The 27,585-nt window shown below is 32.8% G+C and overlaps 1 protein-coding gene across 2 annotated transcripts; it reads left to right on the top strand.

Annotated features, from left to right (window-relative positions):
* Window positions 1-445: 445 nt before the first annotated feature.
* LOC128998176 (short-chain specific acyl-CoA dehydrogenase, mitochondrial-like) lies at window positions 446-21,320 on the top strand. Of its 2 annotated transcripts, XR_008491186.1 has the most exons (11): window positions 446-601; window positions 2,192-2,361; window positions 3,405-3,514; window positions 4,327-4,478; window positions 6,985-7,173; window positions 9,523-9,666; window positions 10,609-10,736; window positions 11,025-11,120; window positions 12,734-12,799; window positions 17,481-19,387; window positions 19,428-21,320. XR_008491186.1 is itself a non-coding variant. In XM_054424192.1 (10 exons), exons 1-10 carry the CDS (start codon window positions 574-576, stop codon window positions 17,622-17,624), a joined length of 1,227 nt encoding a protein of 408 aa, XP_054280167.1. In that variant the 5' UTR covers window positions 446-573; the 3' UTR covers window positions 17,625-21,320. The 2 variants fall into 2 exon arrangements, 1 of the variants encoding a protein (XP_054280167.1); XM_054424192.1 differs by having other exon boundaries at window positions 17,481-21,320.
* Window positions 21,321-27,585: the final 6,265 nt, after the last annotated feature.

Raw genomic sequence — 27,585 nt, 5'->3', positions numbered from 1 at the left:
TTCTTTTGTTTCCAGTGCATTCGTATCTAGGTTCTAGTAATTTTTACCTATTTGGCTCGTATGTAACTGATTCAGGATATCTCAGAGTACGATTAATATCGATATATTTAATGTTTACATTAATTTCATTGCACTATCATGTGCTATCATTAAATATTTATTTAATAATTATAGAGCCAAGGAAAAAAATATATATGTATATATAATTTTAGTTAGCAAGGCCCCTTCGGCCACCCCTTCTTAATTTGCAATATTTTTTTAGTATCTATCTCATCCTCTTCGTTTACTTAAATTTATTGATCAATGAAACTTCTTTATATATACTACCGTAACTTTATACACCTTTGTTTTAGAATGTTGTAGTGGTAGTACTGGTATCATAGTGTTTTTTAATCAGCTGTTTAGTGATCTTTCTGATCAACTGCTGCTGCTAGCGGCTGCTACTGCCATTAGAAATGAAATAGGTAGTCTAGTGTCAGTGTCATTTTCGTCAATTGTGTTGAATTATCTTTATTTATTTATTTATTTTGTTTAGTTTATGTAAGATTTTGTAATTTTCCAAACTTTGAAAAAATGGCTTTGAACGTAATAGGTGCTTTTGGTAAGTATAATATTTAATTTAAAACTTTATAATATAGACCTAACTTAGTCTTTATTTTATGCAGGACTTCAACTGTAATGTAGACTACTGAAAAAGCTTAACCTACGTTACCTAATAGGGAGTTATTCACTGATTTCATGTTATATTAATACTGTCATGGTAGATTTACATTTTAAAGCATCTTTTTCCATTTGGGCTTTAAGTAGGCCTACCAATTTGTGTGGGATATCAAAACTGAAACCATTTTGATACTGTGTATTTTTTATTGGTCATACAACCCAAGTGTTTAAGTCATACTAAACCTTTATGCGTTTTTCTGTTTTTATTATGGATCAATCACTTTTCACACTACCAACTAAAGGTTTTAAGAGGGAGCATAAACAAATATCGGACATCCCAAGTTAGTGTACCTAGGCTAACAAGGTAAGTTTAATTATTGGCATTGTGGATTATAACAAGCTGCGATTGTTTGTTATGACAAACGTTTGTGTTTTGGTCCCTTTGTTTGTTATGACAATTTCAGGAGTAGGCCTCTATTTTGAATTAGGCCTAACTTAAGTCTTAAGTTCTTAACCGCAGTTGAATGTTGATAACCATAATTCAACTCTCGGATAGAGTTTCTTAACTGGGCTATGCTTATATTGATAGAAACTATCGAATTGAAAATATTTTTAAATATTATCTATTATAAAATAAAACTATCATAACCTAACCTAACCAACCAAACTTGCTGATGGTGAAAAAATCACATGAAGGTTTACTAATTGAATTGATAGTTTCAATCAATAGTAGCATAGCCCAGTTAAGAAACTGTACCTCAACTCTCTATGAAACAGTAAGTTAACGGTAACTTCCCTCGTATGTAGGCAGTGTAATGTATGCCTACTTTACTATATAGGCCTAATTACTATATTGAACTCTCAAGTCTGAGATCCTGCTGTGGAATTCCATAAAAAAAGTTTTGTCGGATGTGTGGACCTTTTCTAACCAAGAAAAACTTAAGCACTGTATTTGTTTTCCTAATCCAGGCCAAATTAGTATTTAAGTTATTCTTGGTTAGGCTATATGTCCTTGAGCCTAATTGTTGTTAGGCTACCTACCTAACTTAAATACTTTTTTGTAGGCCTACAGTCTTGTAATGCAAATTTAATCTAGGCTATGTGGATTTTAATTTTTAAGATGTTATTTGATTTAGCCTATTTGACAAAATTGTAATTTTCCAGCATTTTAGAAGTAATCTTTATTGAAGTTTCAAATATCTGATTCACTAATTCAACTCAGGATCAAGAGCACCGTAACATATTATTTACTAAGTTATGCATTTACGAGGGTATTCTTTAAATTAAGGTGTTGTAAGAACAAGCACGCCAGTTATAGCCAAGTAAGCTAGTTCAAATTTGACACTAACTTTGTGTTCTTTACTTCCCCAACTACTATTCTTGACGGTTCCCATCCCTATGATGATGTAAAGGAAAATTACACCACCAACTTGTGTGAATCACGCTCTGAGGTTAGATGTGAATAATCCTCCTAATATTGAACTATATTTTCTAATGAGTGTGGTTAAGCTTCCAATGTATGTATTTGCAGCCAGAAAAGGTGGTTCCCTCAGCCAAATTGGTGTGCGAAACATTGCATCCCTCGCTTCTCTCCCTGAAACTCATCAGATGCTGTACAAAACAGTCCGTGATTTTGCCGAGGCAGAACTGAAACCATATGCTGCTAAGTTTGACAAAGAACATTTATATCCCAAAGAGCAGGTGAGCTTAATGTATTTGTTTGTTATTATTTTCAGATAGGCTAAACAGGGCTAAATATGAGGGGGAACACAGTGTATAACATTCTGGGACTTCTTTCCAATTGAATATTTTATACAATTTTTGTAAAAAATAATTTCTAACTATCACTGATGCCGTGTATTGCTTACCACTTTTTGTGTGGAACTGCTTATGGAAATAGGTTCCTGTTCAGGTACCGGTACCTAAAACCACAGAGAAGTAACTTAAGGAACATAGAATACATTCCATGGTTCATATAAGTGGTGTCTAGCACTAGTGCTGGTGTCTAAGGAAATGTCCCGCACAGCTCCCCTCGTCCTCACAATGCTCATGGTGGAGGAAGACCCTGTGCCCTGTGGGATAGAATTTCCAAACAGCCCTTGCCATTCAGGCTCTTCTTTGCTCTTCACAAGTATATTTCTGCCCCAAAATACCAGGGCTAAGGGTGCACGGTCATCCCATAAGCATGTTTCATGGAGATTCAAAGATAAAAATACTTCATATTTAGCTCTCCTGAACAATGTCTTGCTTGTATAATGCTGTTCTTCCTCTTTTTGTCCTAACCACCCAACTATTGAAAGTAAATGGGACATGTTTGGATAGTTTCTTTGTTGTTATTTATTTTTATTTAATCTATATTGCATTTTGATTGTTCATTAAACCATGTGCTCATATTGTCGTAGCATTGTGATTACAAATTCTGTCTATCTTAGGCTGTAGATTGCTTATCTTGATTTAAAGTTGCACTGAAATGTAAATAAAAAAATTAAAAACCATTATAATCTTCTGAACTTTTTTCAATAGCATATGTACTTTTTATTCGTTCAAACAGTTTCCTCAAATGAGGTTATGTATTTAAATCAAGTTTTGTGAATATAACCTTAGGGTAAAACTGTTTCAAGCTATGCCTAGTAAAAAAATTAATGCAGGTACATATTTATTTTATTTTTTAAAAACTGCTCTGTTTATTACACTATGTTAAATAACTGCAACAATTATTTCTTTGTCTGCTCGTTACTACCTAGATTCAAAAAATGGGAGAGCTGGGTCTCATGGCCGTAGAAGTTCCAGAAGAATTTGGAGGAACGGGTCTCGATTATTTGGCCTATGCTATTGCGACTGAAGAAATTTCCAGGTAGGCTAGTTGTTGTAATGAAATGAGATTTCATTATTGTTCACAATGTACTATGAATCTTGTGAAATTTTATTTTGAGTTCACTACTACAGTGGCTCAGGATGAAGAGATCTTCAATGCTACCATGTTCGTTGAATGACCCTCTGGATTTCTAATAGGCCTATACTGGTAGAAATACAAATACATGTATATCTATATGCAATAAGAAGCATTTTGTATTTATTTATTATTATCAATTTTGAGATAGGGATGCCACCTAGGTGCAAATTTTAACCCAAATATGAGTGAAGGATGAGTGTAAAATTGAGTAAGATGATCGGTGTAGCTTTGTTACTTATTAAGATCAGCTGTCTCATTAGTAAGGAATTTATCAAAGGCCTAATGATCAAAGACAGCTGGGTCCAGTATCGAACCAAAAAAAGCTACACACATTTCTCAGGATCGAACTGGCAAACTTATGACTGCTAGACGAGCACTATTACCCTTGCCGCAACAAACCTTCAGACTAAGTGAATAATTTCAGTTTTCCTTTTATTCCATAAGACTAAACTGGGAATTTCAAATGTCTTTTTACCGTACAGTTTTTTTGGATTTCGCTCCATAATCTCTACAACAATGTCCTTCAGTATTCAAAAGAGTTTGTTATTTTAAATTTTACACAATGACTTAAATGGAAGTCGGGCATTTCCATTTTCAAGGCTAAAAATTGTAAGAAAAAGCAATTCTAATAAATGTCAAAACTTTAACATGGTCTTGCAGGTCTGTAATCTCAATCAAGCTTGAATTATAATGAGTCATGACCTTGGTCTTAGGGGTTGTGCTTCAGCTGGAGTGATAATGAGTGTAAACAACTCTCTTTATCTTGGGCCCATCCTCAAGTTTGGCAACCAGAAGCAAAAGGAACAGTTCATAACACCCTTCACCAGTGGCTCCAAGATTGGATGTTTTGCTCTTAGTGAGCCAGGTAAGACATTACTCTAAAGCTAAGTAATTTTTAAGCTAAAAAGCCTTTTAGTGATGTTTCAAAAGCAAAACTCGAATCTCAAAACCACTAGAAATTTAGAATAGTTTCGGCTTTGAGATTAGATTGGTGATTGTTGAAAATCAAAACTCTAAAAATTAAAATATTTTTTTTAACGATAATTTTGTTTTTCATGGGAATCACACCTGTGTATATTGTTAAAATGCAAAGGACAAGCCTTCAATCCTTCTGTTTTGGTGTTCTGTCATCACTAGTGACGTCTTGTGTATAAACATTATTAATTTTTCCCCCTTTCCCTCTCCCAAATAATTTTTTAGTAGCCATCAATCAAGGTTTTCATAACCAAACAAGTTCCATTTGCTAAGTATTTTACCCACAAATTACACAGATTTATAATCTGCCTTTCGCATTGTTGGATCATGTATGAGCTTATTTAAATCACATAAAAACATTTGTCCAATTTCCATGAGTAGTTATAACAAGACTACTAATTTGATTTGGTATTTAAATCCTACAGATTTGTTAAGATCAATATAACATTCAAATTGTGATAGCCTATTAAAAAATGTGGTGCAACAAAATCTTACCAAGCCGGAATGAAATTTTTAACTTGTTTTAAATTTCAAGTAGCCTTGACAACTTTATATACAATTACAAAATTTTCTTTTCCTACTACTTTTTTGTGGTAGTAATATGTTGTTTTACTGTCAAAAATATCTCTAAAAAAATCTTTTTCAGAACTTAATATTATGCTTTATGACTAGAAGCATTAAAACAATTTTGGTTTATTATATAACATTTTCAAGTAAAGCATACTTGTTGAGAAATATCAACAGAAGATAACCCCTTTCTAAATTCTACGGCCAAGGTGAAATCTAAAGATGGACTTCCGTAACCGCTATCAACAAACAATATTCTTCAAACCAGACTTCTTGCTTGTCAGTAATTTATTCTGATTGGTTGTACAATTTTTGTAAATGAACTGTAGTAATTATTTAAAGTTAAATCATAGTTGATAACACTATGAATTACTTTTGTCCTTCTAATGTCTATGCTTTTCTTAGTCTTGTTACATTATGTTATCCTTGATTATTTCCCTATTACAATAGTAACAAACTTCCCAATTATTTAATCACAACTTTTGTTAACCATACCTATTGTTCTGTAGTGTTTTACTTTTCTATTTTAAAATAAAATGAAATGAAATCCTCTCAGGGTTAAAATTTTTTAATATTAAATTCCCAAAATAAAAAAAATATATTTACTATATGATATATAGCGCCTTTATAGCGTATATTTTTCTAAATTTTCCTGAACCCCCAGAAAGGCCCTAGCCTTCAAAACTCCCTGCAATTGAAAACTTTCTGTGTGTGGCGAACTATTGACTTATTATATCTCCATTAGGCTGAAAAACTTTTAACTAGGCTTATCTATTGTTTAACATGTTCAATCTTAAAACCTCTAATGCCAAACTGCATGAAAACCGTAAATATTAAGAAAATTGTTTTTAATATTAAGGCCTACTATTTTTCTAGATAGAATTTTCAAATTTGGTATAAATGTCTAGTTTTGAAGGTAAAAAGAGCTTAAGAAATTTTGTTCCAATATCTCAAACTATTTCAATATGGCGGCCATTTAAAATCTTTAATGCCAAATTTCATGAAAACCATAAATATTAGGAACATTGTTTTACAATCAATAAGATAGAGAATCTACACAATTTAAAAAGACTACCATACTGCTCTTTTTTTATAAGTTAGGTCCTATTAAATTGCATTAACCGAATGTAGAAAAAAACTGATAACTTTTTGTCATCCAACTTTAACAAACAAGGCCTCATTTGATTTGGATTTAGATTCTCTATCTATTTGATTGTAAAAAAATGTTCCTAATATTTACCGTTTTCATAAAATTTGGCATTAAAGATTTTAAATGGCCGCCATATTGAAATAGCTAGAGATATTGGAACAAAATTTCTTAAGCTCTTTTTACGTTCTAAACTACACATGTATACCAAATTTGGAAATTCTATCTAGAAAAATGCCCAAGATATAAAATAGTTTTTAGAAATCACAAACAGACCAACATACAGAAATCTAGGCATTTTAGACCTATACATATATGGCATTTTATATTTGTCTTAGCCCAAGCAACAAGTCCTCAAAATATGTCCAGACAATTTGGAAACACCCGCTATATTTTGAAAGAAGCCCCTGAATCAAAATTTTAAAGAATATTTACTCAGAAATTCAGCATTTGAATGTATGATTAAATAGCGTACAAATTACAAATTAAATATAAAAGTTTATTCTAACTAATTGTGAATTCCTAAGTGTAGAAAAGGAGGGCAGCAGCTAGCTTAACTATGTGCTGTATCTTCTATGGCCTACCTACACTTCTTAAGCTAGTTACTATCCTCCATATTCTACAATTCAAAGTCCTGACATAGAGTCTTTCCTCGAACAAAACTAAATGTATTCTTTTTCAGGTAATGGAAGTGATGCTGGAGCAGCATCCACCACTGCTGTTGCTAAGGGAGACAACTATATTATAAATGGCACCAAGGCTTGGATCACTAATGGCTATGAGTCTGAGGCTACAGTCGTATTTGCAACCACCGACAAGAGTAAAAAACACAAAGGAATCAGCGCCTTCATAGTACCTAAACCTAGCCCGGGTAAGTTGATCACTATAAATACAAGTCCAACAATATTAAAATATTCAACTTAAAAAATTACTACTAATAGGTAGTGTACTGATAGTACCAGTACCAAAATCCGATTTTGGTCAGAGAACTGGTACCAAGACATCACTCAACAGAATATAGTTTGTTTATGGTTTTCCCTTTATTTTTTATATATACAGTACAAGAATAGTATTTTAAGAAAGGACCAGTTTTGCGTATAGGTACATCGCGATTATGCCACAACAAGACTCCTTGCTGCTTACTGACATTATTTGTGAACAGAATGACACCATTTGCAGCTCTGTAGCTGACGTATACACTTAGCTGTATGTTAAAAAAAAAAAAATATTGAATCTCCCGCCGCAACAGAGATAAGGTCAATGATACTTTTTTTATTACGAGAAACATACCGCATGTTGACATTCATTACCAGATGACTGAAGTGCATGATTCTAATGCAATGATTGAGGGGAAAGTGTAAAAATGGCCGTGAAAATGATAATTTCAGTAGGAATTGTGTTTTTGGTGAGTACCTCAGACTTCTCACAAAGAAAAAGGTTTCACAGCCATTTTACACTCCATAACCCTACTTGAATCCATACATCTTAAAAAACAACAAATATGCTAATGACAATTGTTATTCTCTATAAGGATGTATTTCTGCAATAATATTTTTCAAAAGCATTGAAGCGAGCCATGACAGCAGTTTTAACATTGAGTATAATATTTTTAGACAGATTATATAAATTTATCTTTTCCATGTCATTCTGAATTTCATAATCTTTAAGTATTCTTAATCAAGTCAAGTGAAAGTGTTGCTGGAATAAACTGGAATAAACTTAGTTTTTATTTTTCCTTATATAAAAAGTTATCTTTCTTACTGCCTGGTAAATGTATCAAACTATAAAAATCAATGTGATTTCACAAAATGTATAGATTCATGTAATAGTTTTTTACCGGTGTCTACATTAGAACAAGCAAAAGGTCGATATTACTTTTCCGTTTGACTCAATTCTTGGTTTATCAAGTAAAAAGAATGCATAGCTTTATAAAACCAATCCAAACCATCATTACTACGTTGTTTCAAACTTTCTGTGAAATCCACAATGAAGCGTGGTCAAGCTGTCGCTGACAACGAGCTTCATTGAACTCACTTAAAAGTTATTGACTCAGCTCTTTGCTGTAAGCTAAAGAGTGATATAAAAGGTCAATGTGAATCCTAAAATATGTAAACCCATCATTAACTAAAAGGAGATAGCGAAATTATCAATGAAATTTAAATTGGTGAAGAAAAGCTATTTTGATTTTATAAATATTTAAAAAATAACATATTGGCTAGTTTAATGTAGACAATTAGATTGCATAAATCTGCTGGTTGGGTTCCAAGCAAGGCTTCTGGACCTAGATGCTGTTTTTCACTGTGTTATTAATTAATGATACTATCCAACAATGTGGAAGTTAGATAAATAAATAAATAAATAAATAAATAGATGGATGGATGGATGGATGGATGGATGGATGGATGGATGGATGGATGAATGAATGAATGAATGAATGAATGAATAAAAATGCTTATATCGTAAAAATGAAAACAAAAAATACCCCCGCCTCGAAATCTATTTAAATAACATTAGGTTAGACTTTGCTGCTACAGGGAAACTAATAAAGTGTGTTTTTTTTTTTGTAAAATGTATAGCTTAATAAACAAATTTACCAAGTTTGATCAAAATATATCCATAAACAAGCAAACTACTCATTTTAAAATATTCTCCATAAGAATAACATCGGAGTTTTAAATTTACAGTTTAGTTAATTTTCTCCGTTACCAATAACCTTACAAAAACACTTTGATATACTAAATTATTTGTTTTTTTAAGCTCTTTAAAAAGGTCTAGAGAGAAATTGTGAAATTTTGTGTTTTGAGTTTGCGAACTCATTCAAGTTTATTCCGCCTTTAAACCAAATTTATGCCACCATTTTGTTTTTTTCATTTATTAATTTTTTTCTACAATACTATTTACAATTTTAATATTTACAACGCAAAACTCAAATTTAAATAGATTTAATTGAAAATCAATTCAGACAAATGGAAATTCGCTTAGTTGGCAGGTTTGCTGCGGCGGCGGTATTTTATTTGATGAGTTGTTGGGATTCATTTGAACTTCGCCATTTTTGCCAAATAAAAAATAAGAAAATATAGGAGATTTGTATTACTTCAGGAAGTTGCATACAGTATTGTTCAGCACTTAATCTAAAAAAACTAACCTTGTCTTAGGCTAAGCAATTTAATATCGAGCTAGTTTTACGGCAGCCTCTTTTTTACTTAATTTGGGTTTCCAGGTCTTTCCCTTGGCAAGAAAGAAGACAAGATGGGAATTCGAGCTTCATCAACTTGCAGTTTAATCTTCGAAGATTCTTCTGTCCCCAAAGAAAACCTTTTGGGAGAACCTGGCATGGGTTTCAAAATTGCAATGATGACCTTAGGTAATATTTTGTGCAAAACAAAACAGTTGACTTTTCACAAGGAAATATCAGTTAAGCTTTAATGAAATTTAAAATTAATCACTGTATAAGCGCATGATGTGACACCATCAACATACAAAACGGATATATAATGAAATAGTACTGTATATTACTTTACAAGGCTGGGAAGTAGGGTGTTTACTTTCCTGATACGTTGCGTACGATACTTTTTGGCATGATACTAGTAACAAGTTTTTACAATAAGTTTTTAGACATTTAGACTATTTTAGCATGTCTAAATTGGTAAAAAACTAACCTAACCTAACCTAATATTACCCTAACCTTACTAATAGTTCAATCTTTTAAAGTCATCAGAAATTATGACTGTTATTCGTTTTAAAATAACGCCTGTAATACTTAGCAATTGCTCGAATTCGCATTGCATTGCAATAGAATTACTGTCACTGCTACCTGACAACTATTTATTATTATTTTTGCTGATTCATCAAATTATTTCTTCACATAACCTTAAAGTTGTAGTTGTGTTGACTATCAGTGTGCATTATTATTGTGGTGAATAATAGGGTATAGTGTGGTGAAAAATAGCGTTCGTACCACGGACCGAAGTGGTAAGTATCTCGAGCCGGCAAAACCTCATTTTCGGCCCTAGGTAAGAAATATACTATTTTACTAGCCTATATGGGGGAAACATAGTTGAGCCTCCCATATTTTTTATGCGGTTTTCTACACCCCTGATGTATTTATTTATTTGTTTATTTGTATGTATTTAAGTGTTTAGGCTCTTAATCTATAACATTAAGAATCTAAATATAGAAGCCTAAACTTGTCAAACCATAGTTCGAAGCTCATATACTAAATTTATTTAATGTACTTCTTCTGGTCTATAAAATATTGCTGTTTACAAAATATTTGAACAATAATAAGTTTTAATGTTTTTAACAGATTCCGGAAGAATTGGTATTGCATCTCAAGCCTTGGGTATTGCTCAGGCAGCTTTAGATTGTGCTGTCGAATATGCATCAAAAAGGGAAGCCTTTGGTGCACCTATCACAAAACTACAAGCTATTCAGGTGAGTTGGATTTAAACTGACTCAAATATGCAAGTTAAAAACTGTAGTGTCTTTAAATCCCGGGACAAAACTTGATGAATATTTTTACCGGACATATCTTGATTTCCCCTTTCTCACATCCTTTATTCTCTCATCTGGTATTTTTTTGCCAGGCTAATAAACTAGTTAAATGTGCAGTGAAACATGCTAATTTTTTTGTATTGTACCTAATTATTATGAAGGTAATTGCTATATTATGCATTGTATAATAAAATCTAAGAGACTATATTTAATAGTTTACATTTCTAGCACAAGATAGCAAACATGTCAATGCAGTTGGAGGCAGCTAGACTTCTGACATGGCGAGCAGCTTACCTCAAGGATTGTAAAAAACCGTTCACTAAGGTAAAGGGAAATCAATTTAAATTTTGATAATACAGTACTTAACTGATTATGTGAGCCCCAGTTATACAAGCCCAGGGTTATCCAAGGTCGTTAGAGGCCTAAATATACATTTATTTTTAAATATTAAGTGGAAACACCATAATTAATTTATTATAGTATGTCTTTCTTTCTGGTCAAAGAAAAGTTAAATAGCGAGCAATTTGTGGTTTGTTAAATGAATACTTTTATATAACCTAAACCAGTGCTCGATTTGCGAGGGAACGCGAGATTTGCGGTACCTCTCTTTCGGAAAGATCAAAATGTAGGCATAAATAGGTACATAAATATTTACAAATCACATTAAATAGGTAACAGTTCCAGCACCTTATTTTCTACAAATCGAGCACTGACTTTAACAAATTTTTTAAATAAGAACGATCCGCAATAACCTAGAAAATGTAAATCACACAGTACATGTACTTACAACACATAACCCCCCAACCCCCCCCCCCCCCTAACCCCGCCAACCGTTACGGTACAACCGCCATACCGTAACGCTGCCGCCGCCGCTGGGGCCGTGCCGTTGTTACATTTATGACAAACTGAACAGTATGCCTGCAAAACGTAAACAATAGCAGTGTCAGTCTTTGTCATTTCGATGTTTTGATGTATGATTGTGTCAAGCTATAGCTCAGGTCAAACTCAAATAAAATTTAATTTTACGCTTTTTAGACTGAGAAGATCCACATTATTGTGGTATTTCAAATACGTTTTCCTACCAATGCATGGAAATGATCACATTGCTATACCTGTAAATAGTATGCAAAATAGCTCATTGCCGCTCTAGAACAGGAATGAATCATTCCCGCTTGCTAATCATCTGATTTCACAGTTGGTGTTTCTACACCAACCACAGCCGTGGATCCGGTACGTTATTTAACAATTGATAAGCAAATAACATAACCTTAAAAAAAGCAAACATAACCTAAATGACATTTTATATAGATCTAAAAAGTTAATCTATGTGTTATTATATAAGTGTATTATGGTATGGTAATACAAAAATATTGCGTGTATTACAATCCCAAACATTCATTTCAGCTCTCAAAATGTATGGCCACACAATAACACAACCTTATTAAAAAAAAATTTTCATGAATTTAGATTGATATTTTTCACTCTATGTATTGTTAAACATATATTTTACAAGTATCTGACTTCCTAATTTGATACAGTAACCCCTAACTTCAAAATCTTTGCCACCTCCGTGTTATTCGAGATTCTCAGTAACCGAGGTAGTCTCTGTTCCAACAACCTCAGTTGATCGAGAGCGCTCTGTATTTGGAAACTATTATCACTATTGTTGTTGCTATTTCATTTTGCACTTATTCTGCCAAGACAGCTCAGTTCAGTAGGAATATGTATGAACAAACTTAACAACCAAATTCTCTAAAAGTATGTTTCTAATCGTTGAGTAATTTTAATAATTTTTCTGCATCGACATCAACTTTATTTTACCTCTTGCACACAAACTCTGAAAGTAAGAGGACCCTGTCAATATTTACCGTGGTAGTAAAGAACCTGGATTTTTCAGAAAATATAACTGTTTGTTGAACTTAACTTTTCTGTTTCAGGAGGCAGCCATGGCCAAACTAGCTGCTTCTGAAGCTGCCACTTTTGTTTCACACCAAGCCATTCAGGTTCTATATTCTTCTTATTATATTACAGTCAACAATAATAATTATACAGGGTGGCCGAAAAGTAACTTACACCCACCTTAACTTTTTAACCATTTTTGAAACCTTCTTAGATATTAGGGACTATAATAAAGATGGTGGTTTTTGGAAATTTTGCCCTTAGGGTAGTGGGGGTAGGAGTTAGCTCAAAATTGATAAAGGGAAGTACAGTATAGTCGAGTTTGGTATCATTTCACAGGTCTTAGTGAAACAAAACGATTGGCATAAAGGAAATAAAAATCCACTAAAATAAAATGGCAATGTAAATTTACTTTTAAAAATCCAGCTTAAAAGCTATTAAAAGTATTCGTAAAAGCATTGTGGTCATAAAAAAATTATAATTATCCTATTTATGTATCTTTTAATTTTTATCAATGAAACATTTTTTTAGTTCATATCATTGCTAATGACATCTGGTTAGTAACAATCCCTGGAAAATCCTCAAGTCCCCATAATTGCTGTTATCAGTAATCTCAATTTTAGGGTGAATCATTTTGGGCACCATTTTGTTATTAATGGACTGATTTTTATTTGTCTTTTTTCAATTGTTTAGTTTCATCAAGAACAAGTACTGTATTTCAAACTTGACTCCCCATCCATTTGGATATGTAACCCCTACCCCCACTTCCCCTATGGGCAAAATATTAAAATTAAAAATCATTATTGTAGCCCTCTTGTCTAAGAAGGTTGTTGCGAACCAATTTCAAATATCTCAAATGGTTTAAGAGTTAAGCCCTGTCTGTATATGATTCATGAGTCGGCTTAAAGCTGTTGTCTTTCACTATCTTATCCAAAGAAGTTGCATATGGATTACATTTTGATTTTAATTAATATAGTTTTTAAAAAAACTTGTGACTATATTTTGAATTGAATAAACTCGAATTAATTTTCATTTCAATGATGCAAACTTGTATTGTAAACCCTCGTTAATCAAATTGCTACAAACAACTAACTACAACAAACAAATTGACTACTATAGGTATTAAGGAGAGTGTGTTAGTCTAGTAAAGAGCATGGAACTTTGGTGCCTGAGATCCTAGGTTTAAATTCTGCCAATCACCAATGGATTTTATCTAAGAGATCATGTCAAAATCCTCTTCACCTAGTCTTAAGTAATGTATAAATCAAAGCCAAGTAGAACCTAGCGTCCTAGAGCGTGAAGGTGGACAAAAATAAAATTATAGATACTGAGCTATTTTTCTGTGTTCCATTGTGATTTATCAATACGCCCGACCTCATCCGATTGCACACAAATTCAAATTCAAATTACAATACAAATTATTCAAACACAAACTTATGAACACACCCCAGCTTTTAAGTCACTTAAACTCACATCTTAAACCTATGCTGGAATATTAAATGTGCTGGGTTAGCAGAGTTTAACTGTAGGAAAGAAATCTAATCCTCAAGTGTTTATGGGAATGGTGCTCAATTTTGATACTATTTGTCCCTTTAGTAACATAGTCCAAGACTCGTAACTTCCAGGCTAAGAGCCTTTAAGTATACTATATGTTGGAATTGGCTAGCTCTGGAACTCGCTAACTCGGTCGGGTGGCGGAACTGGCTAACTGTCCCGCTCCAAAATTGGCTAACTCCAGAACCCACTGACTCGATTTTGTCCGCCATTTTGAATTTTTTATAACTCAAAAGCCCTCGGAGATATTTTTATGAAACTTGGTATAAACTTTAAGTCTACAGCCATAAAAATTCTCGGAAAATATCTTTGATCAGGCTCATTGAATTTCAAAATGGCGGCAATTTAAAATCTTTAAAGTTATAGTTTAAAGTGTAAATGGCCGCCATTTTGAAATTCGGTGAGCTTGATCAAAGATATTTTCACTTTTCAGAGAATGTTTATAGCTATAAACTTAAAGTTTATATTAAGTTTCATAAAAATATCTCCAAAGGATTTTGAGTTGTAAATAAAAAAAAAAAAAATGGCGGATTGCGGCCAAACTAAGCCGAAATCGAAAAAAGTGTTCATACGTTTTCAAGTTATTTTTGCATGTAGAATGAGAATCTGCATAGCCTGCTACGCTTTACTGAAACACCCTGTATGTAAAAAAATTTGCATCCGTAGTATAGTTTAACTTAACATGGAATGGTGTAACACATTGTTACACTAAAGATTTCCGTGAATCGAAAAAGATACCATCGGTAAATCTTGTACCCATGAAATACCTAACCTACTTAAATTGTTTACTGAACTATAATCCTGAAGTACTTCGGCAATTAAAAATGCCAACAGAGGTGAATTAATATGTAAACCTGTTAGAATAGTGTGATGTATTTTGCATAAACTAATTTTGTGTAATATTTTAAGTCTGAAAATAGCTACAATGTAAGGTGTTATGATTTGTTCTTGTTGTAATTGTATTTATAAATACCCCCGCCGCAGCAAACCTGCAGTCTAAGCGAATTTCCATTTACACTGAAATGCCTACTTAAAAATATAACATTTATTCCCTATTTAAATAGAATTAGTTTAACAAGTACTTAGGTTTGCTGCATCAGGGAGGGTAAAACTGTTCTTTTTTTGTAAAATGTTAATAGTTAGTAAGAAATAAAAATATTTTCCAAATTTGATCAAAATATGTTAATAAACAAGCAAACTACAACAGTTTACTTATTCTCCATAAGAATAACATTGGAATTTTAAATTTACAATTTTTTTTAATTTTCTCCATAACCATTAGGCGCATAATAACGCTTCAATATACTAAATTATTTGTTTTTTTAAGCTCTACAAAATGGTTTGAAGAGAAATTGCTAAGTTTTATGTTTTTTGGGTAAAAAATAGGAAAAACCTATTTTTACCCCATAAAACCCCCCGTAAACCCCCGTTCCCATGGTCCGATCATGCTGGATCGCGAACTCGTTCGAATAAACGTAGGTTTACACGTTTGTACCTAATTTCATCAAAATCGGATCATTTTTGCTCGAGTTATAGTGCTAACGGACACATATATATATATATATAAATATATAAATATATATATATATATATATGAATTTGAACGGATGGTGTTTTTGGCCTCTAGGGACCTCAAAACAAAAAAAAAATCGGTCCCGCGTCCAGGTCTTACCATGAGTACTACGGTAATAGCTTATTCCCTATATGGGAAATTCGCTAAAACTAGCTGTTACCCACGGGCTTCATCCCGTTTGACTTCATAAGTATTAATAAAATTATCGATTGGTTAAGTTAAGCTGAAATAAACAAAACAGAATACAGTAATACAAACAAATAAGTACAGCTGAGGTATTTTTAACATTAGGTATATGGAAAGTTCCCTTTGAAAAGGAATTACGACCTTAAAGGGCAATTTATAAAATAATAGTTTAAAGTAGAGTTATAAAATAAAAGGATAGTTTTGCGCAAGGTTTCTCGTCATGACGAACATTTTAAGTATATGGTTTGTGGGGGTGTGACTGGTAGTTTTCTCAAAAGTTCTTGGGTACTTGGGCTTTATATATAGATTTAATATACCTAGCAGGTACCTTGGGGGCCCCTGGGCCTCGCCCTCGCCCCGTCCGCCCCTAGGTAAGTTCGCCCCTGGAAACTAAATTGTAATAAATTAAAATATCAGAGTGTGTCTTGATTCTATTTTCAGCAAAACGTGTTTTTCAACTAATCCTATCTGGAATTTCAAACATAATTCTGAGAGCCTTCTTTTGCCATGTAAAGACCCCAAACTAGCTGTGAGCTCCCAAACTATTACCCCATAGTATATTGCCATTCAGCAAGTGTGAGTGAAATAAACTTCGGTAAATAATTAAAAGTGTTGGTTTGGAAACACAAATTTTTAGTTTTCTTAACAAAAAACATACTCTCGACAATTTTTAAATGATATTATTGGTATGTATTTCCCCAGTGAGTTTAAAATCATGAATATTCTGAGTAGATCAACAGAAATAGTAGGCCTATTGTCGGCTTCAAGATTACTCACAGTAAGACAATTATTTCTTTACAAACAAAATAAGAGCTTAATAATATTTATATGCTGCAGTTAAAAATATTATATATTTGAGTAAAAGAACCAACTTAAGTTACGGCCTTCAAAAAAAAATATTTCTTAAAATGTAAAAGATTCAAATGAACTATTATATATAGTATTTATTATATTGTATGCAATTAATTTAACAACCTAATAATAAACATAACAATAATAGTAAGCGTAGATCTAAATATACATTTGAAATGTGCTATATTGCTCTTACTGCTAACAATTCGTAAGCTGCAACTTTTAAGTACCAATACGAAAAATAGGTACAACACTTTTGGCAACATTGGTCAATATCCTTCGTGGTGGCTCCCATTGGATGGTGTGCGAGGCTTCTCATTGGTAATTAGCGAGTTCCGCAGAGGGACTGTTAGCCAGTTCAGTTCCCCCTGCTCTAGAGCAGATTAGCGAGTTCCGGATTCAGCTAATTACGTTTACCCGTGTATATACAGATAGGTTACCGCAGCTGGATCCTTACTGTGGTCCGAGACCAAAACGTAAGTTAACTTTCTAAACAGTTCTCATATACCTATTTGATATATCTGAAAGATAAGGGTATTTAGTGTTATGATCTCAACGTGGCAATTTTACTAGATAAGTTAAGTAGGCTATTCACTGTATCCAGAAATTTTCTATTCTAGATCCTTGGAGGGATGGGGTACGTCTCCGACATGCCAGCTGAAAGGCATTATCGAGACGCAAGGATAACCGAAATTTATGAAGGCACATCAGAAATCCAAAGACTTGTTATTGCAGCCAACATATACAAAGAGTACGGTCTGTGATGTCTTAAAATATATTCATATTTGCTCATTCATTAATCAAAAGAATATAGTTATTTGTGCAACTAGTGAGCAAAGTGAGCAATTGACTCACTCGAGAGAAATACTTACTCACGAGCCGTAGGCGAGTGAGGAATGGTTTCTCGAGTGAGGCAATTGCACTTTGCACTCGAGTTGCACATTATATTTTTCCTACCATTACCATAAAACAAATAAATTGGTAAAGAAACGTAACATATTTTTGCACAGAAGTGAACTTTTAATATGACATTTAATGATACAACAGTACAACAGCGGACCAGCTGATTTACAGCCAGTGCTGCCAACGTATTTTGCGCGCATACGACCTTGTCTGCATGTTACTATTTCATGTCACTATTTCGTGCCTTCACGTTGCAAATCTGGAGTGAAACAAAGTAATTACAGTGAGACAATGTTAACATTGTCTCACTGATGAGCGAATTGGCCACTTTGCTTTATCAAATCAGTGAGAGAACATGTACATTGTTAGGTAACTGTAGGAAAAATCAATTGCTTTGTTTCAACAAATTCATATCAGATGATTGAGCAAAGATGGCTATTTTATATACCTATACTCTTTCCTCAATATGGTGTTGTATTTGTAACAATCTTATGTTGTATTTTAATGTAATTATTGTTTTATATGTATGTTTATTTTAAGAATCCTATATTTTTGTAACATTTATATCTGAATTCCTAGGATCCTAAGATTTTCCAGGTAGCAGACCATTATCTTGCAAATGCTATATATTTGTTTACAATTTTTGAAATTTTACAATTTTTCTGACTCTTAAAGCTAAACTCTAAGTTGTCAAAAGCAAATTTCTCTTTTCTAGACAACAAATTTCCCAGGATTTAGATTTTACTCAATAGTTAATTTCTCTACCTATTGTTTGTCAGATGCATTTTTGCTGCTCAATATATATTATATATATAAGAATTCTCCTACGGATACTTTGACCAGAAGTAGTGTGTCTTTTCCGAGTATACTTTATTGAAGACTGATCATTTTAAACTGATTTGAAGGTGTTATTGTTTTTATAAATTTGTTTCACATGTTAATTTTATTGGTGTTTTTGTAGATCATAAAGTATATGTAAATGAGAGCTTCCAATGTTCAAAGATTTGTGAATTTCTCACTCAGTACAACGTTAGCTTCTATGTCTATGGATCTACAAAATAAAATATGTAGCTCAATAAGTAGAAAGAGTAGAGAAACCCCTGGTTTTAAGGCTTTATAATTAAATAATTGTGCTTGTAATGAGAGAGAGTGGTGTGCAATATTAAATATATTAGAGCAATATTAGAGTAATGTGCCATATACTATTTAAGTTATGACACATTAGTAATACAAATTACTGGGTGTTTTTTAAACACAAATCATATTACAAGTAGATACCATAATACACTGACAACGACAAAAGAGCTCAAATTTTGGTAACCCTTTATTCTACATATAATTAGCTTATATGCATGATTGCATAGTTATACAGAATGGAAAAAGTCCCTGGACGGTTAAATATTTCAAAAAGTAATAAAGATGCAGGTTCAAAACTTGGTTCACAGTTACTGGGCATTAAAATAATTTTAACACATTATTCAGTGATGTGGTACCTCCTCAGGCGAATGACCCGCTAATAGTCAAAAGAAAATCTTAAATGTAAGCATAGGTTTATATCAAACCCGAACTCAAATGGGCAATCGAATAGATAATTACAGCTATTCAAAGATGCATTGAATTTGCAGTGCTATTATATGCTACCACCTCAAAGCGCAAAGCTAGAGTTGCTATTATACGCTAGAAGTCGCAAGAAAATAATAAACATATGCATAGATCAATATGTACATAAAATTAAATTTCTTTATTTGAATACATTGCCGCAAATTTGAGTTCAAAAGAACGACTCAGTAAAAAATGGTAGCCGTTCAAAGGTTCAAGAAATCTTTGCACGGCTGCCATTTTTGACTCAGTTGTCCGTTTGAATTAAGTTAAGTAAACAGGAATACCATCATATGAGATGTTTTGTTGTTTAGAAGTATATCATGGTAGTTGTAATTATTTGATTGCGTTTAAAAAAACACCCTTTATATGGATGGCCTTTGCAGGCAGAAAAATATTAGTTTATCTCCATCACATTTAACGTTGTTCCCAAGTATAGTGCATTTGTATGTAGATATCTGTTTAAACAATTTGATTTTTTTTAATGGGAGCATTCCTCAGGTAACATAGATACAAGAAGACAAAAATATTGTATTTACCAACTAAGAAAATCAATGCACTGGCCTCCAGCACATACCAAAATGTACCCGATATAGTTTAATTCCAATTAAGTTAGTCTTTCTGATGTATGTAAGGGCTGAATATGTGTGTGTTCCCAGTTGTGATTTCCTCCTCTTTCTCGTCCATCTCATCCATTGAGGTACCTATCCCCCCTCTAAACCCTATCTCAACCTAAGTTGAGGCAGACTACCTGGGAAAAGAGGGTCGAACAGGACAATGCCTAGGCTGACCCTCTCGACCCTTGGAGTAAATCCCATTAACCACGCCTCACTGAATACTCCACTTAAAAGTAAAAAATATTGAATAATTGAAAATATAATAAATTCTGTATATTCCAAAAATAACATATTTAAAGTGATCATTTAATTATAACAGGTTACATACCTTCACATTCACAATTCCTCAGTCGAACTTCTGTTAACTACCTAGTAGTCATTTTCAAAACGAACGTTAAAATAGTGAGAGTGGTGGGAGTAGGTTTGTTGGAAAGCCTACACAATGCCATTTTCGTAGTCATAGAGCAGTGGTCGCCTGAGCCACGTGTAGTTGTTATGGAGTTGTTTTTAAAAAGGATTGAATTCATTCATTGCAACTCAGTGGCAGTTTCTTGCACTCTTTCGATTAAGGCGACATGGAGACATGCGGTGGGCTACTAACTTCAGAATAACGGCTTTTGAGTTGAAAAGTAATTTGGCAGGCTGTCAAAGTCAGATCGGACGCCAGACAACTAACATTCGGTAGAGTTTGTGCTGCTGTGGAAAACAGTTTTCGTAGGCCCGCCCAAAAACAAGCGACTGCTTTGAAAATGTCTGTTCTGTGATAACCTAAAATGCATTATTTTCATATATACAGAATTTATTATATTTTCAATTATTCATTATATTTCAACTTATAAGTGGAGTATTCAGTGACGAGGGTCGGAAGGGTCCAGCCTAGCCATTGTCCTGTTCCACCCTTGGTCAGGTATTCTGCCTCAACTTAGGCTGAGACAGCCTTTAGTTATCCCATGTACATTGTCCTTTACAAGAAATACCTACTCTTACAGTCTCCTCTATCGATAAGTTTGAAACTATGTGTTATTTAGAGTTAGTTCAGTATTAATTTACACTATGAATTGCATGACTATCAGTATGATTGTGGCAAAAGCAAAAGTATGCCTGTGGTTTTGATTGAGCTATATCATTTAAACGAACACCTGAATATTTGTCTGTATACTCCTTAAAACCAGGGATGAGTAGCCAGAGTATAAAAATTATACATCAATATTTGTTTAAAATGGTTTATTAGAACTTTTGACATTAGCTGGCAATTAAATGAAATGTATATTTTGTAGTTTTTTAATTGGAACTGATTAAATATTATTATGTATTGTGTACATGATTATATTTTAAAACTAACTCTGTTATCTTATTCCTCCCAAAATCACAATTTACAGGACTTGTGTATTAGTATTATTTTTACTAAACTCATTTCATATTACGGTAATTTTCCAGATATTCTAATTAAAAGTATATAAAATCAAATATGCTTTATTCATTAAGTACAGTTTTGTACATTGAATGGAGTCAACTAAATCTATCTTAAAATAATTTACAAATTTTGCACATCTTAGACCATTATTAACATTAAAAACCAAGAGCCATTAACAGAAAATAATCAAAACTAAATCTATTATCAACTAACGCTAAGAGGGGAGGTGGAAAAATACTCTTCCAGGGAATAAAATGCTTTCTCCACTAAATAAAGTTTAAGTTTTCTCATGAAATTTTTCCTGCTTTGTATCTTACTGAATTCACTAGGAAGATGCTTAAATAATTTTTATAGGATGGTTTTTTTCATAGAATTTTAATTTATGTTTACTTGAAACAAGGAATTTTTTATGCCGAGTGCTGTATGGGTGATGCAGTAATTTGTTTCAGAGGTACTCAAGCGGTGTTTTGCTAGAATAATTGTGTCATAAATATATTGGCCATATACAGTAGAGTCCCGCAAACTCGGCACTCGATAACCCGGTAGTCTGGATAACTCGGCCATCACCTGGCTCAGAAAAATAGTGATTTTTTGAGTCCGAGTTCAACATGTACTCTAGCCAGCTCAAGTAAAATCATTCACAACTCGTAACAAGGATTTATTGTACAATATCTGATGACTTAATCCAGACTTGTAATATAAATATAAATAACAAAGGCAGCTAAAAGGCTTAAAAATTTTATTATTCTTATTTTTAACCCTAGTTCCCGATAACTTGGCATTTCACAAACTCGGCACCCTTCCAGTCCTCATTACGCCGAGTTTGCGGGACTCTACTGTACTGTTATATTTTCAGTTCTTTGAATTTGTTTTTGGTTGTTTTGTTGTGTTCTAATTTCAAAATGATTCTGATTGCTATTTTTTGAAGTTTAGGTATGCTATCCAAATCTGCTATTGTAGTTGAAACATAAAGGCACAAACCATAGGAGAAATGTGAATGGAAATTAGCATAATATATGTTTTTTAATGTTCTATGGTTACAAAAATAAGACATTCTAGAGAGTGAATATAGAGAGTGCACCACCAGCATAATTAATATAACATAAAAACAACAGGGGGTCAAGCATTAACCCCTGGGGTACACCACATTTAACACTTTCAGTTTCAGAAGAAAATGTAATTCTGTTATCATGATTATGTGTGAACTCTACAAACTGACAACGATTATTTAGGTATGACTGACACCATTCTATATATATATATATTTTTTTTTTGTATCCCCTAAAATGAGTTATTTATCCCGTGTGCTCCCGCTATCTCTGCGTTTTCCCGCCACCTCCGAACCCAAATCTGTCCCGCCACCTCCGAATTCTTGAGTCTCCCTTATAATCCCCTGTCACTGTCTGCGTTGGTAGCTGTCATTGCATCCGGCTGCGAAGCCCCGCCACCTAATTACCTCCCCTCCATAGTATAAATAAATCAACCCAACGTGTATGTAATTTTATTTTTATCGAAATGCTGAATTTGTGTCACAAACGCTGAATGTTTACAACTGTTACGTTAAGCAAATTGTATTATAGCAAAAGCTTTAGTCTAGAATGGTAGCTCGGCTGCTAGACTTTTTTTAATTTAAAACTTAATTTCTAAAAAACTTATACCCTAAACTGAAGTTATGACTTCGACATTACCTAGTTCTCAAAATTATCTTTCCTTCAACACAAAAATTGTGAAAATCCGTTAAATGGTTGATTCAGAATCGTGAAATTAAAAAAACCCTGTCACGTTTTAATACATAAGCCTACAAGCTGTTGGCCCGTCCTACGTACGGGAATCGAGTAGTCAGTTAAAATTGTGTTTAATTGAGAACAGCTAGCTATGCATTTTAAATCCGATAATTTGAAACCACTGAAACAGTTCCCAGGAGCAGAGCATTCGATTTGTATATACAGCAATGGTCTTACTTATCTCTGTGTGGTCTACTCATCTTACTTGTTTCCTATAATCAATGACAAAATCATAGACTAAATCAAATAACCTCATAGTTCTATCGAATATTTTATCATACAAGTATTTTTAAAACAGAGAAATTATACAAACTGGATATTTTACTATCAATTCTTAAACAAAATATTCAATGTTGATTTTGAATTGAGTTTTAAAGATAAAAAATATTACAGTAATTTTTAATGCATATTTCAAATAAAAAATTCTTTAAAAATCTGTGACATGGGTACCTTTAAAACGGTCCCAGGGCTAAGCTAAGGTATCACAAAATCTTTCGTGTATAAACCTACTCCATACACGAAAATATAGTGATCAAACTTTTCTGGTATATTATACCATAGTTAAATAATTGTAATCAAACCAAAATTATAAATGAATGTGCATTGAGCATTTAGTAATAAGCTTGAATATTATGTTGCTACAGAGTTGTGTTTACAAACCTTAAAAGTCTTTTAGTAATGAAAATTATTGTTATAAAAATTCTACATGTATATCTGGTGTCTGAGATTATCACTGCCAAACAAATATATAAACAAGCCGACACCTCTTTTATACTTATAAAAATACCAATATTGGGTTAACGAATTGACTATACACTTCTTAAATATTTAACCATAGACTAACCAATACAAGTATAGTTCCCATCTCATTGTAAATTTTGAAGCTCGTTTCTCGTGTATTTTGTTCATGTCCGGCGACACTGGTGGCTAGTGTTGACGAAATTGTGTTTCTATTATTTTAGAGTTGATTTCATGGTTTGTGCTTTACTGTTATATAACTAGAGGATGAGTTATTGTTAAACGGTTAAATGGGGTTTTAAATGACTGAAATAACAAGAAACAAATTAAACACAACGTCTACAATGCACGGGACAGAACTACATTAAATTGGCTTCAGCTGTTCCATAAGGATGGGAAATCTACTAATTAACTTATGAATGAAGTGGTGTATGATAATGGTATCAGGTAGTGGCTAAGAAGGGGTGGTGGTGGGTGGGGTTTAAGGGTGGCGGGGCTAACACCCTCGCGGAAAGTCTTAACTCAGGTAGTAACCGAGGATTTTAAGGGTCACTCTGAAATTCGGAGGTGGGGGGACACAGAGATGGCGGGACGCGGAGATAGCGGGAGGTAATCATTTATCCATCAATTGGGAATGATTGACACTATCAAATGCCTTAGTTTGGTCCATGAAAATTCCAATTGTGAACTCCCCTTTATCAACCGATTCAATTATAGACAATAGACAAAGCTTTATTGTACTTGATGCCTGATACAATAATTACAAAAGTAATTCCCAAGCTGGTACATGGTCAATTTATATCTAATTAATATCTAGGTTCCTTAATCTAATTATACCCTAACAAGAGTAAAAACTATTAAAATTTATCTGTAAAAAACGTCTGAATTTTGTAATGCGCTTTCTGGCTGAAAGTCTCTTTCAGCTTATATGTAAAATTTGATTTTGATAAAGTTCTGTATGAATTAGGTAAATGATTGTAGATTTTTAATCCCATGTAAAGAGGCCCAGTTTCAAATTTTGTGTGCGAATGTTTGGGATATTGAAAAGTTTTGTTATTATTTCTCGTTTGATAGTTATGATTTATTTTATATTTTTCATAAAAGAAAGGATTTGCATGAACATACTTTGCTATTTCAAATATATAAAGAGATGGTAATGTTAAAATGGAATGTTTTTTGAAAAAAGGTTTACAGCTTTTTTTAGACTTCTGGTGAAAAATAGTTCTGAGAATTGACTTTTGGCAAGTGAACACTTTTTTGGCCTCTGTAGAACCCCATAGAGTGACGCCATAAGCCAACAAAGAATGAACATACGCATGATATACTGTCAAGCAGACTTCTAGCGGCGTGACCTTGGATAGTACACTTAGTGATTACCTTGTTGATCTTAATTTTTTATTTAGATGATGAATGTGGTCGGACCAACTTAATTTTGAGTCTAAATTTATACCTAAAAACTTATTATTAACTTATTATTATATCTTAAAAAAATTATTACTTACTACCTTATACTGATTGTGGTGTCTGTAACTCTGTTTCTGAGTTTAAATTGAAGAATATTAGTTTTAAATTCATTTAATTTCAGACCAAATTATAGATTCTATGAATGCCACTGCTGCTGTAATTATGTTTTCCAGGCCTGAATCCATGCTGAGTATTATTTAATAGTTTAAATTCTTCTAAATAATTTAATAACTGACAGTTAACAATTTTTTCATAAATTGTTGATATTACTTGTAGGAGAGAAATAGGACGGTAATTTGACACAGTTTCTAGGTCGTCTTTCTTATAAATTGGTATTATTTTAGATTTTTTAATTGATATGGAAAAATTCTGATACAAAAGATGAATTTATTAAATAACTTATAATGTGGCTCAGCCATTTATTGGCATGCTTTATAACTTTAATAGTCTCATGGTAAGACCTAGACCCGGGACCGATTTACTTTTTCATTTTGAGCTCCTCAGAGGCCAAAAACACCCTCCGTTCAAATTTGTATATATATATGTATATATATATTTATGTCCGTTAGCGCGCTAACTCGAGCAAAAATGATCTGATTTTGATGATATTGGTACAAACGTGTAAACCTACGTTTATTCAAACGAGTTTGCTAACCAGCATGATCGGACTATGGGAATGGGGATTACGGGGTAAAAATTGGGTTTTCCCCATTTTTGACTCTAAAATCATAAAATTTTACAATTTCTTTCCAGACCAATTTGTAGAGCTTACAAAAATAAATAATTTTGTATATGAAGCGTTGTTGTCTGCCTAACGGTTACGGAGGTAATTAAAAAAACTTTAAATTTAAAATTCACATGTTATTCTTACGGAGAATTAATAAACTGTCGTAGTTTGCTTGTTTAAGGACATATTTAAATCAAATTTGGCAATTTTGTATATTTCATACTAAGCTATCAACATTTCAATCAAAAACACACCTCAATACCTTCCCTGTAGCAACAAACCTAGGTACTCATTAAAATGAATGTTATTTAAACAGGAAATAAATCTGTCAATTTTCAAGGAATATTTTAGTAGAAATCCAGCCAAGTAAATGGAAATTTGCTTAGTCTCCAGGTTTGCTGAGGTGGGTATTGTATATTAGCTGATTTTTGTATTTCATTTTTAAAATAATTTGTTTTATCTTTGACTAATTTCACCCTATAGTATAGTTCATTTTTTTTGTTTCAAATCGTATTTCAAGGCAGGATTTTTGTTCCTACGAAGTTTTAAGGTCAATTGTAGTAGTTCCTTTTTTCATTTTTCAGATCTCCTGCGATCCAATTTTGTTTGTATTTCTTTGGAAACAAAATGTAAAAAAATGCTTAAATGTACTATAAAATTCATCATATTTTCTTTTAACAGGAGCCATGTAAACACTCTGCCAAATCTCAGTTTCCAAGAGGTTTTTAAATAAATTCAAATTTTTAATATTGAAGTTACGAGTTGTATGTTATATAGTATAGAGGTTGAACCTCTTTTGTATTATTTAGGTTTAACAATTGCCCATCATGATCTGATAGAAAAGTTTCAATTCCCTCAACAGTCGCCTTGCAATCATGACAGTTTTTAGTTATTAAGTTATCAATTGCTGATTCAAATTCCTCAGTAACTCTAGTTGGGAAATTTACCAGATACCTCATTATGAACTTTTAGTGTTATTTTTAGTAATTTATGATTAGGGTTATTTTTTAGAGCATCAATGTTAAACCCCTCCTAAAATTATGTTAATTTTTATTTGGAAAAGTAGGAAATTAACACGCTTAATCTCTCTAAAAATATTTCACTATCTAGGCTAGGTGACCTAAATACTCCAATTGCCAAAATTTTAAATCCATTAATTATATAGGTATACAGGCACAAAAATTGAATTGCTTATCTTCAAGTAAACTAACAGACAACCAATTTGGTATATCCACCCTACCACTTCAGACCCTTCAGGGAAAGCATAACGATAAGATATAGATCAGAAGATGCTATATATGACGCATCACCGACCTTTGTATAGGAAATAAATTATGTTTTACAGTCCATCACAAAAAACTGCTTCACACAGGTGAAAAAAGTACCTCCTACTTTGCAGAAGGAAAAGAAAGCAACAAACAGAGATATCCTAGAGGTTTCCAAAATATGACCAAATGTAACCGTAATAAGAGGAGACTT

The sequence above is a fragment of the Macrosteles quadrilineatus genome, unplaced genomic scaffold, assembly GCF_028750875.1.
Source record: "Macrosteles quadrilineatus isolate MER2022 unplaced genomic scaffold, UCM_ALF_1.0 Scaffold_7__1_contigs__length_78375512, whole genome shotgun sequence".
Taxonomy (NCBI): Eukaryota; Metazoa; Arthropoda; class Insecta; order Hemiptera; family Cicadellidae; genus Macrosteles; species Macrosteles quadrilineatus.
This window is presented reverse-complemented; position numbering and strand designations above follow the sequence as displayed.